General features: G+C 42.1%; 1 protein-coding gene across 1 annotated transcript; it reads right to left on the bottom strand.

Moving 5' to 3' along the window:
* Nucleotides 1–4,953: 4,953 nt before the first annotated feature.
* Nucleotides 4,954–20,670, bottom strand: LOC137183859 (neurofilament heavy polypeptide-like). The gene is made up of 3 exons (XM_067591140.1): nt 18,981–20,670; nt 6,605–6,649; nt 4,954–5,493 (listed from the first exon to the last, which is right to left on the bottom strand). The coding sequence occupies exons 1-3, from the start codon at nt 20,271–20,273 to the stop codon at nt 5,362–5,364; spliced, it is 1,470 nt and encodes a 489-aa protein (XP_067447241.1). The 5' UTR covers nt 20,274–20,670; the 3' UTR covers nt 4,954–5,361.
* Between the last annotated feature and the right edge of the window lie 704 nt (nt 20,671–21,374).

Consider the following 21,374-nt stretch of genomic DNA (forward strand, 5'->3'; position numbering starts at 1 on the left):
ACATGGTTAAATTTAGACACATTAGGAACTCATTAATAATAGAAGCATCAAAAACATTTTTGCATGCTATGATTTTTTCACATTTCCATTATTGTGTATCCTGCTGGTCTCAGGCCAGTAAGACTGGGCTGAAACCAACATATTGTCCAGATACAGTCTCTTAACCTCTGAAAATCTGTTTTCAGAGGTTCGATTGGTATTTAAAGTCATTCACAATGCTGCTCCTCCACCACTGAAGAGCTTTTTTCAGCTCCGCTCGCAGCAGACGAGCAGAACCTCTGGATCTGCTCTAAACTCAGACTCCTTCTGCAGCAGAACCTTCACACAACCATCAAACACTGGAATTCACCTCCAGCTGAGCTTAAAATCTGCAGACTTTCATTCTTTTTCCCACAGTGCAAAAAGAAGGATACTGAGCAACCGGTCATGTCAACATTCATTTTACAGTGATTCAGATTTTAAATTGTAATGAATTGCCATTGTGTCGTTGGTATTTATATGTTGATGTGTGTTTTTAAATTTGAAGAATTGTTAGTGTGATAGAGACTATTTCATGGTGTTGCATGTAAATTAATATTTTTATTATCTGGTGATTGTTCTGTGTACCTGCCTAGAGACTGCAGATGGAAATTAATAATAAGGAAATAGAAATTAATGTAGCTAATAGCTAAATCTGTCATATTTCATCTCTTGTTTTTTGTGCATGGTCCATGTTTAATAAAGACTAATAATATTAATAATATTAATAACATGCTAAATATGTATTTTCTTTTCCTGTGAAATTATGTTTGATGACTCATCTTGAACTCAGGGGTGGTTACATACATTTATCCAATCAAATGAGGTCTGTGGTGACGAGCTGACCCCCCATCATATAAACCACACCTGACCGCTTGTTCGCAGGTAAATCACAGGTAACTCGCAGGTAACTCACAGGTAACTCGCAGGTAACTAGTGGCTAACTCACAGGTAACTCGCAGGTAACTGGTGGCTAACTCACAGGTAACTTGCAGGTAATTTGTAGGTAACTCGCCAGTAACTCGCCGGTAACTTGCAGGTAATTTGTAGGTAACTCGCAGGTAACTTGCAGGTAACTTGCAGGAGTGAGAGGTTAGGAGAAGGTCTCAGCTGTAAAAACTTTGTAATCTAACTGAATGTGACTCAGATGCTCTGTCAGTCAAAGATATTCACTCTTAGAAAGAGTAAACTGTTTTTAGACAGCAGCAGCTCCTGTTTGTTGTTTATCTTAATCCATCTTCCTCATCCTCACCTGCTGTCTGGCAGTCAGCAGCTCGTCCAAACTAATAGGATCAACCCCCCCCCCCACTGCGATTCATTCATTTCAGTAAGAAGATTACTGACTCGTTTACAACTCTTTCAAAATCCAATTTCTTTAAGCCAATTGTTTTCTCAGACACGCTCTGATGCTTTCTGTCCAGTTTCACTGACTGAACACAGAGCTGCAGATAAAGCACAGTGAGATATATAATGTGTGTTTTAACCAGGACTGTAACAGCTTACTATCCACCAGGATCTGCTGTAATTTCAGGCCTTTTGTACTTAAAACTGGATTTAAATTAATAATCAATTCATTATCTGTGATATTCAATAAGTGACCAACATACAGTGCTGCTTGAAAGTTTGTGAACCCTTTAGAATTTGCTCTATTTCTGCATAAATATGACCTAAAACATGATCAGATTTCCATTCAAGTCCTAAAACTAGATAAAGAGACATCAGTTAAACAAATGAGACAAAAACCTTAAACTTTTTCATTTATTTATTGAGGAAAATGATCCAATATTACATATTTGTGTGTGTGGCAAAAGTATGTGAACCTCTAGGATTATCATTTCATTTGAAGGGGAAACTAGAGTCGGGTGTTTCAATCAATGGGATGACAATCCAGTGTGAGTCTGGGAGGCTCTGCCTTATTTAAAGAAGAGAAATCTGGGTCTTCACTGTCAAACTCTGAGCTTCACAGGTTTGTGGAAGTGTCAAACAAAGGATATTTCTGAGGACCTTAGAAGAAGAGTTGTTGATGCTCATCAGGCTGGAAAAGGTTACAAAACCATTTCTAAAGAGTTTGGACTCCACCAGTCGACTGTCAGGCAGATCATGTACAAGTTGAAGACATCCAATACCATTGTTACCCTCCCCAGGAGTGGTCGAACAACAAAGATCACACCAAGAGCAGGTGTGTAATAGTCCAGGAGGCCACAACAGACCCCAGGGTAACGTCTAGGAAACTAAAGGTCTCTCTTGCAGTGGCTACAGTCACTGTTAATGAGTCCACCATCAGGAGAACATTGAACATCAATGGTGTTCATGGCAGAGTTGCAAAGAGAAACCCACTAGTCTCCAAACAGAACATTGCTGCCGTCTATGGTTCACTGAAGACCATGTGGAGCCAGAAGGTGATTGGAACAATGTTCTGTGGATGGATGAGACCAAAGTCTAATTTTTCGGCTTGAATGAGAAGCGTTATGTTTGGTGATGAGCAAACACTGCATTCCAGCATAAGAACCTGAACCCATCTGTGAAACATGGTGGTGGTATCATGGTTTGAGCTGCTTTGCTGCCTCTGAACCAGGACAGCTTGCAATCATTGATGGAGCTGTGAGTTCTGAGTCGTACCAGCGAATTCTACACGAAAATGTCAAGATATCCGTCTGTGAACTGAAGCTCAACAGAAAGTGAGTCAAGCAGTGAGACAACAAGCCTAAACACACCAGTCGTTCTACCAAAGAACGGTTAAAGCAGAAGAAAGATAATGTTTTGGAACGGCCGAGTCAAAGTCCTGACCTTCATGTTGTAGAAATGCTGTAGAAGGACCTGAAGCAGACAGTTCATGCAAAGAAGCCCACCAACATCCCTGAGTTGAGACTGTTCTGTGAGGATGAACGGGCTAAAATTCCTCCAAGCTGATGTGCAGAGCTGATAAACAGTTACTGAAAACGTTTGGTTGAAGTTTTTGCTGCAAAAGGGGGTCACACCAGTTACTGAAAGCAAGGGTTCACATGCTTCTGCCTCCCACAAATATGTAAGATTGCATAATTTTCCTCAATAAATAAATGAAAAAGATGAAAACAATTTTAAAAAATTGTCTCATTTCTTCAATTAGGTTCACTTTATCTAGTTTTAGGGCTTGTGTAAATATCTGATCATGTTTTAGGTCATATTTATACAGAAATACGGGTTCACAAACTTTCAAGCAGCTCTGTACATACTGACAGTCTGAGGACAGAGTGTTGTACTGTAAAATCCTTTGGCTTTATGAATACAAGTGAAAACTGACCATAAAATAATGTTTCAGTGTAAATGTAAAGCTTTACTGAACTGAACAGTTTTATACTCACAGTGATGAAATCCTGATGAGGCACAAAAAAAAACAACAACAAAAAAACAAAGAGATTAAAGAGCAACGAGCTTCATTCATTCAGTTCTTATTCTGTCAGTTACACATTTTCTCATTTCTAATTGGCTGATGTCCAGCTGTTCATTTTGGGCACAATGTTCTGTACAATAGTTCAATAACAGTGAATGAATTTATTAACTGACGCTTCTCAAACAGACTGAGAGGCTACAGGTAACATGTCAACAGTTCTGTGAGGCTGTATGAGCTAAATGCTAATGTCAGCATGCTAACATGCTCACAATGACAATACAAGCATGCTAGTACTTAGCAGGCATCTTAGTGTTAGCTATGTCAGCATGCTAATCAGCTCTATGGATGCTAACGTCTGTTTGCATCACTTTGATCAGACTGAAATATCAACAACTATTAGACGGATTCACTCGTTCATGTTCCCCTCAGGATGAAACTTTATAACTTTGATCCTCTGACTTCGCAGCATCGAGGACCGGCAGGTGTGTTGCGCCCAGACGTGAAGGTTTGCAGGGCTGGGGGAGGGCATCGCAGACAGCTCTGACAAAAACCTTAATGTGATGGGAAAAGGGGGTGTCTGCCTGCGAGATACATGGGTGGGACACTTTTCCATCTTGTCCCAGCTTCCTGCGACCTGAGACCCACCATCCTGCTGCCTGAGACCCATCATCCTGATGCCTGAGACCCACCATCCTGCTGCCTGAGACCCATCATCCTGATGCCTGAGACCCACCATCCTGCTGCCTGAGACCCATCATCCTGCTGCCTGAGACCCACCATCCTGCTGCCTGAGACCCATCATCCTGATGCCTGAGACCCACCATCCTGCTGCCTGAGACCCATCATCCTGATGCCTGAGACCCACCATCCTGCTGCCTGAGACCCATCATCCTGATGCCTGAGACCCACCATCCTGCTGCCTGAGACCCATCATCCTGATGCCTGAGACCCACCATCCTGCTGCCTGAGACCCATCATCCTGATGCCTGAGACCCACCATCCCGATGCTTGAGACCCACCATCCCGATGCCTGAGACCCACCATCCCGATGCTTGAGACCCACCATCCCGATGCCTGAGACCCACCATCCCGATGCTTGAGACCCACCATCCCGATGCTTGAGACCCACCATCCTGATGCCTGAGACCCACCATCCCGATGCCTGAGACCCACCATCCTGATGCTTGAGACCCACCATCCTGCTGCCTGAGACCCACCATCCTGATGCCTGAGACCCACCATCCTGATGACTGAGACCCACCATCCTGATGCCTGAGACCCACCATCCTGATGCCTGAGACCCACCATCCTGATGCCTGAGACCCACCATCCCGATGCTTGAGACCCACCATCCCGATGCCTGAGACCCACCATCCCGATGCCTGAGACCCACCATCCTGATGACTGAGACCCACCATCCTGATGCCTGAGACCCACCATCCCGATGCCTGAGACCCACCATCCCGATGCCTGAGACCCACCATCCCGATGCCTGAGACCCACCATCCCGATGCCTGAGACCCACCATCCTGATGCCTGAGACCCACCGTCCTGATGCCTGAGACCCACCGTCCTGATGCCTGAGACCCACCATCCCGATGCCTGAGACCCACCATCCCGATGCCTGAGACCCACCATCCCGATGCCTGAGACCCACCATCCTGATGCCTTTTTAAACAAAAATTCTAAATCCTTACTGGTTTCTGGTTCTGTAATTTGAGACTTTGCTGGTCTTATGTGTGAGAGCAGCAAAGGGGTTTTGTCAGACAAAACAAAACATTTAATGACATCAGCTTTAGCTCTAGAGAAATGTGACAGACATTTATTCACTGACCAAAACGAAGAATTGATTAATTGAAAATGAATGATAAATGAATCAATAATAATAATAATTGTTAGTTGCAGCTGTAATTGAGCTGTCGTCTGTAGTTAACCTTCAGGAAGATGTTTCAGAGATAAAACAGCTGGTGTTCCTAACATACCTTCTTCAACACGAGGCCGGGATCCTGAGCCAGCAGCCGGCGCTGAGCCGCCATGTTCCCCAGAGCTGAGCTCCTCCACCAGGCCTTCTCCAGAGGATCCAGCTGCACCCTGTGGAACAGGGACTGGGGGGTGGGGGGGTGAGGAGGGTGAGAGGAAGGTGAGGAGGGTGAGCAGAGTGTTGTATTTTAGACTATAATGTTCTTCTAACTGTGTCAGCAGTTTGTCTCTTTGTCTCCATACAGACGATTTTCTCAGATCTGACTGTGAAACACTGAACACATTTATCTGAACTTCATGATCAGAGTTTCATCCATTCAGTTCACATTTAGAAAGTCTGGAGGAGTTACACGATTCAGTTATTTTATCACGTCCATCTGAACCAACAGGAAGTCAGCCGGCTTGGCCAGCGGACGGCTCTACTGAGCGTGCTCTATGAGCCCAAAATGGTGGAAGCAGTGTCCTCCTGAATAGATTCATGGTGGAGGTTTGTGTGGTTCAGGATGTCTCGGCTCATTATTTACGGACTACAGCTGTGTCCTCCATGAAGAACAAACAACAAACTCTCAGCCTCCAGGTGTGTTCATGTAAAACTGTGAAACAGATTTTCAGTGGAGCATTCCTTTAATATCCCCTCATGTTGCATCATGTGCGGGTTTTTCCGCCATGAGCCGGCGTCCTGGATGTCCTCTGCAGGGCGGGGGTCCTTGCGGGGGTCCTGATGCCATTAGTGGTGTTTATTGTCCAGCAGGACGCTGTGAAGCAGGAAGCTGTCTTTAATCAGAGGCCTGCCGGGTCGCCCTCACTGTTTACCTGATACCTCCACCTTAATTACACACCTCCACCTGTCACAGAGGGAGGCTGTCCTTCAGCCTGACACACACACACACACAACTAAACACACACACACACACACACACACACACACACACACACACACACAACTAAACACACACACACAGCAGAGAGCAGTCCTCCTGAAAAACACTGTTAAAAGAAAAATACCAAACATTCACCTGCCAGGTGTAACACAGAAATCTGGAATTCATTATTTGATGTTTGGATAATAATAACATTTTAACTTTAACACTTTACTTTAACCTAGTCCATTTTTTAAATGGACTAATCAATATACAGATGCTGATGGCTCTCCACTGTTTGGCAAACACACACAAACACACAAACAAACACACACTCACACATGCACTAAACTTATTTTGTTCATCATGAACTCACCATGACAGAAGAAGCAGCGACGCTCCTCGTATCGTCCTCCTCGCTCTGCAAAACAACATCAGTTTCAATCAGATCAACCTCAAATTTTAACTGAATTTTCAGAAAATATTCAGTATAAAATGTAATAAATGTTTGTTTCCATCCACTGCTGTTGTTGATAAACAGCAGATAAACAGCAGGTGGCGCTAATTCTCCAGTCGGTGCCATTAAACCGTTGCAGAGGACGTCATCAAAAGAGCAACAGTCAAAGCTCAAAGATGGAAAACCAAACACGTGGAAACAATGTGGAAATATGATATTTCTGTTAGTTTCATGAACTGATTTGAAGGTTACAGTCTCCTCATCGCTCCACGCCAATCTGAAGTTTTCAGCTTTCAGCTCTACGTGAAAACCTAAAAGAATTCAACTTCTTTTAAATATGCGGCATAAAACCAAACACTGAAATTAGTTTCAGTTGGTTTTTTTCTGAATTGACTGACAGAAAAATCACACAAAGTGTCGGTTAATTTGGATTAATTACTGAATCCTCTGTTTCCCTCAAAATAGTTTTCTCCTTGAAATTTTGTGACTTTTTTATTATGACATTTTCCAAGAAACATTATGATTTATTTCTCCTTCTTTCCTGAAATATTATGATTTTTTGTCTTGTAATATTGACTTTCTTCTGGAATTCTGGGATGTTTTTTCCTCTAACTTTAATACTGCGTTGCATAAATTGAGTTGATTGATTCAATGAATAAATCTGCTCTGACTGAATCGTACGTCTGTGAGGACATAAAGGAATAATTATCTATGTTGTGTAATTGTTTGTACAGTGAGTGATGATATAAGATTTCTGCAGACTGAGAGTGAAACTCCCTGAAGGAGTGATAAAATATAACGGATCCATTCAATCCCTAAAAGACTGCTAGACTTCTCAAAGGCCAACTAAAGCACACTTCAGAGGACTCTGTGCTTTCATCTCTCCACCTGACATCTTTATTTACTGTCTTCTCTCTGGTTAATGAGCACTGTTCCATTGTCTGGTTTATTTTTTCATTTCCAGCAGCCGATACATGAATAAATCTGTTTCATGTTTCCTGTCTGAGTCGTCGTCAAGCCTCTTCAAATCTCTGTGATTTTACTCAACAGGAGAAAATAAAAAGTGCAGCAGGAGGACCAAAACAGGTCTGAAGACTCCTGATGAAGTGATGAGGACTTATTTAAGAGGTCTGAGTTCTGCGGGTGACTTTCATTCACAGAAATGTTCCCAAACAGTGAAAAGAAGATCATAAATCAGCAGACATATTTATCAGCGTCAGTATCGTATTAGAGGAGCTGAAACTGTTAGAAAACATGAATTCATCAGAGCAGCTGACAGAAATAAAGAGGGACGCTTCAACATGAAGTTAAAAAACATCTTCTAAAGCAAATCGCTCAATGACTGATATGAGAGGCGTCATGTGACCGTCAGAGATATTACAGGAGAGAATATTACAGCCAACAGTAGCTGATGTTACACTGCAGAGAGACACCGAGCAGCTGTTCACTACTGACACAAACATCTGGCAGCAGGACGATGATGTTAAGTTTGTTTTGGGTTTATATTTTATTTTATTTGTACTTAATCAACAATGTGTTCAGAGTTTCTTGTGAGAAGCTCATCATCCTCATCAGGTGACAACAAAGACTGAGGCTTTATGGGTAATGATGTCTCAGCAGGACGCGGTGCGGTGGAAACTCCCGGTGTTATGATGGACACGTCCTCGCTGTGTGAGGCGGACAGACGCATGAATCTCAGAGGAACCTCCCTCATTATTAATCTCACATCATTAATAAACTGAAGGAGTTCAACTGTAGGTGAACGAAACGTAAGAAAAGACATGAAGAATAAATAATAGTGATAACGATGATAAATTATTATCAGCTTGTGAGGAACTGATGAACCATGACTACAACATAAATCACTCAATGATAACTGGGAATTAAAGCATTAATTATAATTATAATTATAATTATAATGAGTAATTATATGATTTTAAATGTGTTTTATTAGTTTGTTGTTTTATTAATAATTATTAGTGTATGATCACTCAGGATATTCACTTTATTTAGATTTAGTTTCATTATTTTCTTGTTTAACATATTCAGTTAATTTAACTAACATTATATTTGTTTTATAAAGGACCAGCATGCACCTGGAGGGTCTGTGGTGTTTCATCAGAGAGACAGCAGGAGCAAGATTTATTTCTTCTATGTTTGATATATAAGCTTCAAGAAGACACAAAGTTTAACAGATGTCTTTCATGGACGTTTGGTTTAAGTTTGATTTTGATTATTGATTAGTGGTCACTTCAGGGAGTTTTGATCATTTTCAGCATCAACATTTTAATTTGCTCCAAAACTAATTTTTGTTTTTAAAAGACAAAAACAAAAACATTGAAGGAATTTTACACGTCAGTCAGAAAACTGACGTTTACAACATGTATGATGTCATCTGAGGCTCTGGAGGAGAAAATAACCCTGACGATGTCATATGATGTCATCAGACTGGGCTGGGATATCTGCATTATGGGAAATGTAGGATCCAGCGTAGGGTCCAAAATTAACTTTTTGCCAGTAGCACATAAACGAGAGAAATATTATTACCGGCTATCACTAAAAATAATTACCTCAAGTTTTTAGTATGTAAATTAATCTTTAAATATGAATAGATAACATTGGATTCGTTTTACAATCCTATATTGTAATTGTCGATCACTGGGGTCATCGGGTGTTTACAGGCCCCCCAAATTATAACCAGCAGCAACAGAACTTCAGGAGGATCAGTCGAGTCCAGGTTTCTTCTTCATAACCAGCAGTAGGAGCAGGGGTAGAAACTTCACTGGGGTCATCTGGTGGGCAGCCTCCTTCCTTGGTTGATAGGCCCACGACACCTCCAGAGGGCTCATCAGTGATACCTAGTGTCCCAGGTGCACAGCCCCCCACTTCTGCCTCTCCTGCTGGCTGATGGACATGTTGCCACCCAGTTCTTGCCTTTCTTTTCAGCCAGAGCCAGTTGCTGTTTCACTCGGCAGCCTCTGCCAGTGATTTGATAGCCTGTCAGAGGGCCTGTCTTCAGACTCCAATCCCTTTCAGCAGCCTGGTGGTTGACATAGCCACGAAACCCCTGCAGCCGACCCCCACAGGGAGCACCTGTGTTTTCCAGCCCTTTTATTCTGCTTCAGTTGCTAGATCGGAGTACTTCAGCTTTTTGCGTTCATATGCTTCACCAACTGCATCCTCCCGTGGCACCGTCAGTTCTATGATGAACAGGGCCTTTTGTGAGGCTGACCACAGGATCTTTATCTTCCAATCCTGCGCTGTATCCAGTAGGCTTGATTCTTTTCATGCACTTGCCTATTTGGTACCATTCCTGCTGGTACAAAGGTCATGGAGTTTGAGAAGCCAGGGGTTGGGGGAGAGAGAGCATTGTTGTTAGTCTTCCTTTCTTTCAGCACTAGTGCCAGTTGCGAATGACCTGGTTGTGCCTCCAGGTGTAGCGTCCTTGGGTGAGGCTGGTCTTGCAGCTGGTGAGTATGTGCTGTAGGGTTGCCCATGTTATGTTGGAATGAAGTTTTTCCAGGAGTCGCTTTGTACATGTGATGGTTGTGGTCAGAGTGGTCATGTCCTCCATATAGGTGTGGATGGGAGATAGTCATTGTCCAGACTGCAGAGGTTCTCCTCCGACCACTCATTTGGATCCTCTGATAATCAGTTCCATGACCACGGTAAAGGCTAGTGGGGAGATGGTGCATCCTGCCATCATTCCTATACCCAGGGGTTGCCAAGATTTGGTGTACTCTGATGTTGTGAGGCAAAACTGCAGATCTTGAAAATAGTTTCTCTCCAGTTTTGTGATGGTCAGTGGAACACAGAAAAACTCAAAAGGCTGTCCAGAGGATAGTATGTGGGATGGATCCAAAATCATTGGCCAGGCTGAGGAATTTAACATGCAGCCTGAATCTGATGCCATATCATGGTTAAATGTTCTGAGCATCCTGAGAAACCTGATACCAAGGTTTCAACCAAGTTGTTGTCTTTCAGGTAGATTGCCAAACCTTTGTGCATCAATGCTGAAGAAAATTTTCCCTTCAACATTCACAAGGTTTATTTGCCGAATTGATCGATACTCGATGCATTCTTCTCTTCGGGGATTAATACTCTTTGCCATGCTTCTGGGATGTTTTTCTTCTTCCACATCACCTTCAGTAGCCTCCACAGAAACCTCAGGACATCTGGAGCATTCTTATACAGCCAGTAGGGAACTCCATTTGGTCCTGGAGCTGACTCTGTCCTTGCCTTGCCTTCTTCTTTCTTCTTGGCCGCTTCACATGTGACCTGTATCCTTGGATCTTCTTCTCCATCACATGTATGTGGAGAGGTTCCAGGTTCTAAGATGTTGTGGATAACTTACCCTCCTCTACAACTGGGGTATTGATGCTTGGCAGACTGTGGGTTGTGTCCTGCTGCTGAGGTTCACTCAACTGACTTGACCCTTCTCTCAGGAGATACTGGTCAATGCAAGGTCCCAGTCTCACCTGCTCCAGGCAGTTCATCTGGCCTTTGTGTATTCTTAGTCCATTGATCAATGTTACCTGGGACCAGCCACATGGGGTTAGGGTTAGGGTAGAAAGCACCAAATAGCAGTAAGCTTCTTTGATTTGATTTGCTCATGTCACGATAGGTGAGGTGGACTGTGAAGGCCACATTAGTCTCAGCCAGTGTAAGCCATCTAAGCACAAAAAAACACAACAATGTAGACCTGGCCCCATGCTGTGATTCCAAATTATTACAGCCACCAGATCCAGTGTTTTTGGTTAGACTACCTATTAATATCTTTGAAGTTCCCAGCTACCAGCCTGAGCCTCAGCCCCAGGTTCCCAGCTACCATCCTGAGCCTAAGCCCCAGGTTCCCAGCTACCAGCCCCAGTCTCAGCCCCAGGTTCCCAGCTACCAGTGCCAGTCTCAGCCCCAGGTTCCCAGCTACCAGCCCGAGCCCCAGCCCCAGGTTCCCAGCTGCCAACCCCAGTCTCAGCCCCAGGTTCCCAGCTACCAGCCCCAGTCTCAGCCCCAGGTTCCCAGCTACCAGCCCCAGTCTCAGCCCCAGGTTCCCAGCTACCAGCCCCAGGTACCCAGCTACCAACCTGAGTCTCAGCCCCAGGTTCCCAGCTACCATCCCCAGTCTCAGCCCCAGGTTCCCAGCTACCATCCTGAGCCTCAGCCCCAGGTTCCCAGCTGCCAACCCGAGCCTCAGCCCCAGGTTCCCAGCTACCAGCCCCAGCTACCAGCCCCAGGTTCCCAGCTACCAGCCCCAGTCTCAGCCCCAGGTTCCCAGCTGCCAACCCAAGCCTCAGCCCCAGGTTCCCAGCTACCATCCTGAGCCTCAGCTCCAGGTTCCCAGCTACCAGCTCCAGTCTCAGCCCCAGGTTCCCAGCTACCAGCCCGAGACCCAGCCCCAGGTTCCCAGCTACCAACCCGAGCCTCAGCCCCAGGTTCCCAGCTACTTGCCCCAGTCTCAGCCCCAGGTTCCTAGCTACCATCCTGAGCCTCAGCCCCAGCTACCATCCTGAGCCTCAGCCCCAGGTTCCCAGCTACCATCCTGAGCCTCAGCCCCAGGTTCCCAGCTACCATCCTGAGCCTCAGCCCCAGGTTCACAGCTACCAGCCCCAGTCTCAGCCCCAGGTTCCCAGCTACCAGCCCCAGGTTCCCAGCTACCAGCCCCAGGTACCCTTACTCTAACCTTTCCCCAGCCTTTGTATAAATACCTTATTTCTATTGTGTCCCTGTCTCCTTGCCATTGAGTGCCCACATTTGGGTTCACCTGCTCCATCCCATGTAACACAAACGGGTTAATTTATGGAGCAGCTGTGGTGAGGAACTTAAAACATCTGGAGCACTTAGAATGTTTACTGAACAGATCTAAAATGATTCTTAAGGAACATTTGCATGCAGGATATGTAAGTTATTTTTGTTTTTATTGTTTGATGTCAAACAGGATGTGTTGTAAAAAGTACAATCAGCTGTAGCTTCAGCGGGCACCTTTTTCAGGAACCTTTATGTTATTGTGTTGTTTCTAACTGTGGTATTTTAGTAACTACCTTTTGCATGTATGTGTGTGTATATGTATGTAATGTATATAAATATATTGATTTGTGATTGCATGTACACTACTGGTCAAATGTTATATAACAGCCCCATTTCCCCAGTTTTTATTGAAATTTGAGCAGTTCAAGTCCAGTGAACTTTCCAAACAATATTTTATTTCTATTGTAGGAAGAGTGAAAGAAGCTCTCCATCCTGAAACCTTTCAGCGCTCCACGAGAAGCCAACCACATCGTAAAACCAACTCATTCTGTGCTGAGAGGCGTGAATGGGCTCCTGTTTCTCCCCTTTAACATAACAAAAGCCATTTCCACTCCTCCATCTATTCACCCTGTCAAAACACAGCCGCTTGGCTTTACCTCCTCCTCCTCCCCCTCATCACCCTCCTCTTCCTCTCCTCAGATCCTCTGACAGCTACAGAGGCGGGAGGAAAGCCTCCAGCCTATCATTCCCATTCAGCAACGGCCCTTTTGTATGCCAATTGTCCGTCCTAATTGGTTGCGTTTACAAGCTGCTCCATCAAACTGGTGAGCGGTGAAATCCTGCAGAGTGGGCGAGCAGTGATCAGAGCTGAGAGATAAATGAGTTTAAAAGTCCAGTCAGAGGAAGGAGGAGGACACACAGGGAAGGACTTTTCATTTTTGGTTGAATTAACCTTTTCAAGTCTATTGTTTTTTATATTTTCTCTCAATCTCTTTTGTTTGCAGCTTTCACAGAATGAAACAAGAAGATCAAGAGAAAATAAAAAAATCCTGGTAATTGTTCATCTTTGCAACTTTCAGTTTGAACAAAGAGAAGAAGAGTTTTATTAGACTGAATAATCTGAGTCACGTCCCCAAAGTATTTGTTTTATCAGAAGACAAACTCTTGATCATCTAATCAACGTGATAAACGTCTCATCTGTCACAGTGCTCTCAGCTCTTTTGATTTAGGTTATTAGCAACATTAATGAGAAGAAAGGCATTTCTGAAGATGAAACTACAGGAAAACATGAGATAAGATAAGAAAAGAAAAGATAAGAGTATACATATCGATCCCCGGGGGTTAATTCAGACATTACATAGACAGGATAAGAAGCACAAAACTGTGAATGAAATAAATAAAAATAAAATGAGAAACAAAAGAAAGTCAAGAGGTGACATTATACAATAACTAAATTATAATACATCAGTCTCACAGCTGTCAGATGAACTCATCGACATCCATCATGTTGAATTAATTTTAAACTGCACATTTAACACCATTCATTACAGAATATTTCTTTACACATTGAAATATTATTTTCATTCATTGGAACAGATTTTTTGGTCAAGTTTGTATTTGTAAACTTCTACAGCAGCAGAATGTGGACTTTTCAGCTGTTTATCCATTACATTTATATGTATGTACACACTGTATATATATATATGTGTGTATTAGTATTAGTATAATAATATTAATATAAAAGCAAACAACAATATTCACTGTAAAATAAATTAGTGTTACAGATGTTACCACTTGTTATACATATATATATATATATGTATACACACACACACACACACACACATATATATATATATATATATATATATATATATATATATATATATATATACATACTACAGTATAAACAACAACTATTCATAGTTGTTGTTTTTACTGTAGTATGATGTAAGATTGATGTTTATGATGTTTTTATGTTGTATGAGTGAAGTGTCTTTAGTCTGTCAGCTGACTGTGGGGGCATTAAGACGGGAGCCCTGAAGCCATAAATGATTCATTATTACAATGAGGCAGAAACCCAGGAGGGCGAGACTTCCCCTTTAATTACTCTTCTCAAATCAAACTGCAGCCCTGCGGTCACGACTCACTGAGTCCGTCTGAAAATGAAATGTTCCTAAACAGTCCGGTGAGACGGAGAGAAACGTATTAAAGACTTTGATGAAGTGTGCTTCACTCAGACATGACTAAGCTTTATTACTTAAAAGGACTCCTGACTCTTTAATCCCACTGTCTCCCATTTCTGTTTATTATTCTGTGTGTAGTTTAAATTTACACACCTGCAGTACACTCTACAAATGACCCGTTAAATCCACGTGTGCCACAATTCTTCTTATCTACATATGAGGAAAAGATATTTTACCTTCAGAGGAAAATAAAAACAGACCACAGTGACGTCTGTGGATTATTCTGAATAACTGATTATTGATTCTGGAATGGCTCATCAATTCTGACTTTTTCAAACTTTATTTTGATGCTTTGAGCACAACAAGTTCTCAACTGACTATCATATATATTATTATTAGCAGCACCTTCCAAACCCCCCAGTGACAGCTGGAAAAATGATTCATATGAATATTTTCTAATGTAGTTACAAGGATAGCTATAGAGTGATGTGTTAATGAGAGTTAATGTTCTGTTCGTATTATGCACGAGCTTGCAAGCGTCATTCAACTGATCAACAAAAACTTTATTTCACAGCACCTTTCCAGTCCTGGGTTACAAAGTGCTTCACAGTTACAAATAAAAATCACATGAATGAATATTTCAGTAAAAGATGAGTAACGTTTTTTAAAAAGTAAGAACAAAGGAAATCAGAGAGAAGAAGCATCAACAGAGTGCTTTTGAGAAAAAATGGCTTTGAGATGAGATTTAAAACAGTTGATGGTCACAGCGAGCCAAGAAACGTAGAAATGCACCGAGAAAAGCAGCACAGAAGACTGCATGCTGTAAACAATATAGGATTTAAAATATTTGAAAAAAATCAGAGCTTCAGGTGAACAAACACAATGCCGATGCAGGCATGTCCATTCTCAGTTTAACATCTGGATGTACCTGCAGGATTTATGACATCACAACTAGTTTGGAGTCAATCATGGTCCAATATGCAACTCACACAAGTGTGATGTGTCAAGTGCACAAACACTGATAATGGACTTTAAAGTGAAGCAGGAGATATCTGGTGTCCAGCAGGAAAACTTTAGAAATCAACAATACTTACAGATTCTTTCACATGAAGAAAGAGGAGATGATGTTTTAAAAGTTTTAACTAGTTAACTTTTTTAATGAGAAAATCAGAAATAAATCATTATTAAGTCTAGTCTTTCTATGTCTATAAACATGTTTAAGGTTTGAAAGAAAGGTTGTCATTTTTTAAAAGAAACTAAAGATTCATTCTTGAAATTGAAAGAACATAACTGATATAAATACAAATATGCAAAACTCAACGTTACAAGCTTTTTCCACAGCTTTTAACTGTATCCCACCTCCATCTATGATCACCTGCTACTGACCAGAACAAGTTGCTGAAGAAGGCCATGGGATATGGTCAAAACCTCCTAAAAAAAACTTGTAAGTGTTAAAATGACAAGGGAACATCAACACTGAACAAACCCTCTCATACAAGGTTTGGTGCTGCTGGCTGTGTGTTAAAGTAAGTAATGAGGAATCCTGAGCTCATTAACATATTAATTGAGATTTTTGTTGGATGCATTCAGATCAGACTTTTAGTTGGAGGAACATTTAATGAGAGTGGAGCCGGTTTGTTCTGTGGCGTTTTGGAGAAAAAGCACTTTTATGTAATCTGGCATCCATTCAGTGCCGCCACCGTGTGATTGTTTAAAATGAAAAAGCCATTTTAGACGAGGCGTCGCTGTGAAAGGAGCCACTGCTCTGTAGCGTGGCCCACAGTGTCGGAGCCCCACCAAGGTCATGAGAGGTCAAGAGAATTATGATTACGCTGCGGCTTCACCGCTCATTCACCACTCATATTCCCCCGAGTGACCTGCCACCAGCAGCCGCTTTGTGTCTGAAGATGAGACTCTGCACAGGAACATGAATGTTTTGTTCAGAGGGGAGTATCAGTGATGTTTAGTTCATTGGGACAAGATGGAGGTCGCTACCTCTTTATTCTGTTATTATTTTTAGACGAGCTTCACTGATTTCACATATTTTCTTGGATTTGAACATTTTTCACACCTGAGATTGAGTCACACAGATGAGAAGCAGGTTGGATGGATGTCTGAACATGTCACCAACATTTCTGTTTACTAAGATCTACAACTCTACAAGTAACCCTAACAGTAACCCTAACAGTAACCCCAACAATAACCCCAACAATAACCCTAACAACAATCTCAACAATAACCCTAACAATAACCCTAACAGTAACCCTAACAATAATCCCAACAATAACCCTAACAGAAACCTTAACAGTAACCCCAACAATAACCCTAACAGTAACCCTAACAATAACCCCAACAATAACCCCAACAATAACCCTAACAGTAACCCTAACAATAACCCTAACAATAACCCTAACAGAAACCCTAACAATAACCCTAATAATAACCCTAACAGAAACCTTAACAGTAACCCTAACAATAACCCTAACAATAACCCCAACAATAACCCTAACAGTAACCCTAACAATAATCCCAACAATAACCCTAATAATAACCCCAACAATAACCCTAACAGTAACCCTGACAATAACCCTAACAATAACCCTAACAGAAACCCCAACAATAACCCTAACATAACCCTAACAGAAACCCCAACAATAACCCTAACATAACCCTAACAATAACCCTAACAGAAACCTTAACAGTAACCCCAACAATAACCCTAACAATAACCCTAACAATAACCCCAACAATAACCCTAACAGTAACCCTAACAATAACCCTAACAGAAACCTTAACAGTAACCCCAACAATAACCCTGACAGTAACCCTAACAATAATCCCAACAATAACCGTAACAATAACCCTAACAGTAACCCTAACAATAATCCCAACAGTAACCTTAACAGTAACCCTAACAATAACCCTAACAATAACCCCAATAATAACTGTAAAAATAACCCTAACAGAAACCTTAACAGTAACCCCAACAATAATCCTACCAACAATCTCAACAATAACCCCAACAATAACCCTAACAGTAACCCTAACAGAAACCTTAACAGTAACCCTAACAACAATCTCAACAATAACCCTAACAGTAACCCTAACAGTAACCCCAACAATAACCCTAACAGAAACCTTAACAATAATGTAACAATAACTCTAATAATAATCCTTACAATAACTCCAACAATAACCCTAACAATAACCCTAACAATAACCCTAATAATAATCCTTACAATAACTCCAACAATAACCCTAACAATAACCCTAATAATAATCCTTACAATAACTCCAACAATAACCCTAACAATAACCCTAACAATAACCCTAATAATAATCCTTACAATAACTCCAGCAATAACCCTAACAATAATGTAACAATAACCCCAACAGTAACCCGAGGTTACTGTGAGATTTTACACATCATGTCACATGTATGACAGTGATTCTGTTAAACACACATGATAGATTGCATCTCATATTTTTACTGAAAATTAGAAAATATTTTTATTAACTCTGTCATATAAGCATGAATAGAAAGAGTGCCATCACTCTGCAGTAAATATTTTATTTACGTATGTGGTTTAAATGATGTGGAACTGAATCTAAAAGGAGGAAAAGATGTGTGTGTGTCAGACTAAGTGTTATCTTTTTATGTTATCCTTATGTTATCTTTGTATCATTTATCACGTTTGAAACAGGAAGTTATTGTTGGAGTTGGAGAACAGGAGCAGCAGAAAGCAGAAAATAAAATACATTTTCTTTTGTTGTGTGAATCATTTTTTCAGAAAGAAATATCTCAGTAAAATTTAATGCTTAGTATTTGGACTTAAATAAAAATGTTTTCTATGAAAATCGTTATGTTGTTTTTATGTGTAAAGAATGTTTTTTTTCCCTTTTTAACCCCTTGGATTCAGGTTCAGATTCTTTGGAACGTTAATATCAACAACCAGATGTTAATTTGTCCTGTCATTGTGTGTCATATGATCTCATGCAAGATGGAACATTTTAATGGAATGATAATGATTGGCTAACAATCAGCTGGCAAACTCGTTAGCTCAGTCGCTATTGGGACAATAAGTTCACAGTTTATTAAAGCCGTATCAGCACCGTGTCCTCCTGTCTAACTGTGTATAAACCAGTTTTTACTGTCACAATAAAACTCAAAGATCAGCTCTGTCAGGATGGTAAGATTAAGTCAAGGGTCAAATGCAAAACATTTGCAGAGACTTATTTCACCCCATGAATGGATTTAAATCCTGGAGCATTTAACCTGCAGCACAACATTTGTTGTTTTCCTCCGTTAAACATCAAACATCAGCAGACTGATCAGATATAAATCAAGAGTTTCTGTCACTCACCCTCCTGGAGACGGCGGGCTCGCTGGTCAGAGACAAAGAGTCGCTCCTCAGAGACAGCCGGTCACAGCCAGTCATGTCTGCTCCATCACTGCTGGAGTTCACATGACGACCAGCAGGCACGACCAGGTCTGCAGGTCGCTCTGGTTTCTGAGGCGCTTCTGCTTCTTCTGGACTCACCGCTGCTTCTTCTGGACTCACCGCTGTTTCTTCTTCTGGAGTCACCACCGCTTCTTCTGGACTCACCGCTGTTTCTTCTTCTGGAGTCACCACCGCTTCTTCTGGACTCACCGCTGTTTCTTCTTCTGGAGTCACCACCGCTTCTTCTGGACTCACCGCTGTTTCTTCTTCTGGAGTCACCACCGCTTCTTCTGGACTCACCGCTGTTTCTTCTTCTGGAGTCACCACCGCTTCTTCTGGACTCACCGCTGTTTCTTCTTCTGGAGTCACCACCGCTTCTTCTGGACTCACCTCTGTTTTGTCTTCTGGACTCACCGCTGCTTTTTCTGGACTCATCGCTTCTTCTTCTGGACTCACTGCTGCTTTTTCTGGACTCACTGCTTCTTCTGGACTCACCGCTGTTTCTTCTTCTGGACTCACCACTGTTTCTTCTTCTGGACTCACCGCTGCTTCTTCTTCTGGACTCACTGCTGCTTCTTCTGGACTCACCACTGTTTCTTCTTCTGGACTCACCACTGCTTTTTCTGGACTCACTGCTGCTTCTTCTGGACTCACTGCTGCTTTTTCTGGACTCACTGCTTCTTCTTCTGGACTCACTGCTTCTTCTTCTGGACTCACCGCTGTTTCTTCTGGACTCACCGCTTCTTCTTCTGGACTCACCGCTGTTTCTTCTGGACTCACTGCTTCTTCTTCTGGACTCACCACTGTTTCTTCTTCTGGACTCACCACTGCTTCTTCTTCTGGACTCACCGCTGCTTCTTCTGGACTCACCACTGTTTCTTCTTCTGGACTCACTGCTGTTTCTTCTTCTGGACTCACCGCTGCTTCTTCTGGACTCACCACTGTTTCTTCTTCTGGACTCACCGCTGCTTTTTCTGGACTCACCGCTGCTTCTTCTTCTGGACTCACCGCTGCTTCTTCTTCTGGACTCACCGCTGCTTCTTCTTCTGGACTCACCGCTGTTTCTTCTTCTGGACTCACCGCTGCTTCTTCTTCTGGACTCACTGCTGTTTCTTCTTCTGGACTCAACGCCATTTCTTCTGGACCCACCACAGGTCCAACTAGAGGGGCTGAAGCTGGTTGGAAAGGCTGGAGAACAAACATAAGAACAAACATGTACGTACAATAAAATAATACCTGATGTCATGAATTTGTAAACGTAAAAACTGTCAAACTCATAATAAGATGATTTGGTGCTTGATTTGGTTTCTGCACCTACAGAGTCAAGAAAGTCAATAAAAATGTCTCTGAATTGTAGAAGCAGTGACATTTCTCCTGATGTCTTCATGGTAAAATAAGACCTGAACATTGTTTTACTACTTACAGACTGTATTAATGTGTCAGTGTATGTGCTGTGGTGATCATAGTGGAGTAATGTGAAAAATGAAAATTCATGAAATCTGACAAGAGATGTTTTTTTTCTACTAACACATTAATAAACACTTATATCTGTTTGTATTATAAACCGTGTATTAACTGTTTATAGACTGATCATTAATGATAAATGGGTATACAGTGTTACTGCTGCAGGTAGCAGGCAGCATTATGTTAATGCTTCTGTGTGGATGCACTTTTTAACTTTACAGAATGTTTGAGAATAATACAAATTAATTTAAAGTCTGTTCTGAGCATCATTCATGCAGTCTACAATGGAGGGCTGAGAGGGGAGGAGGTTTATCTCTGAGGAGGTTTTCTATGAACTCATTCAGCCTGATTCTCCGTCAGGATGTTTCATGAGATGAAGCTGTGAGCATCAGCAGACCTCTCCTGCCTGCTCTGTGTGTTCAGTTTGACTGGAACAAGTGTGATAAACCAGGAATAGTCCCAACACAAACAGTACAAACCGTCTCAGTGTGAACTCTCACCACACAAACCACCAGCTCTCACTTCCAATCTCCACTCGCGTCTCTCACACGGCTCTGAGGCCGCAGCATTAGCATATGAGAGAGTGTTTACAACTCAACAAAATGTCCGCCTGCCTCCCTCAACGTGTCGTTCATCTTCATACAAGCGGCTGCCTGTTGAGGACAATTAGGCCTCAGCTGGCAACAGACATCAACAGCAGTTTAACATCTCACAGAGCTGCGAGCATCCTTAAACTATTCAGGACAGGAGTCCCAGGAGAGCTAATTATATATACTGTACCTGAACTGTCACTATGTGTGCATGAAACACACTAATCTATACATACATAAACACAATTATATATACCTGCAC

This window comes from Thunnus thynnus, chromosome 5 (assembly GCF_963924715.1).
Source record: "Thunnus thynnus chromosome 5, fThuThy2.1, whole genome shotgun sequence".
NCBI lineage: Eukaryota > Metazoa > Chordata > Actinopteri > Scombriformes > Scombridae > Thunnus > Thunnus thynnus.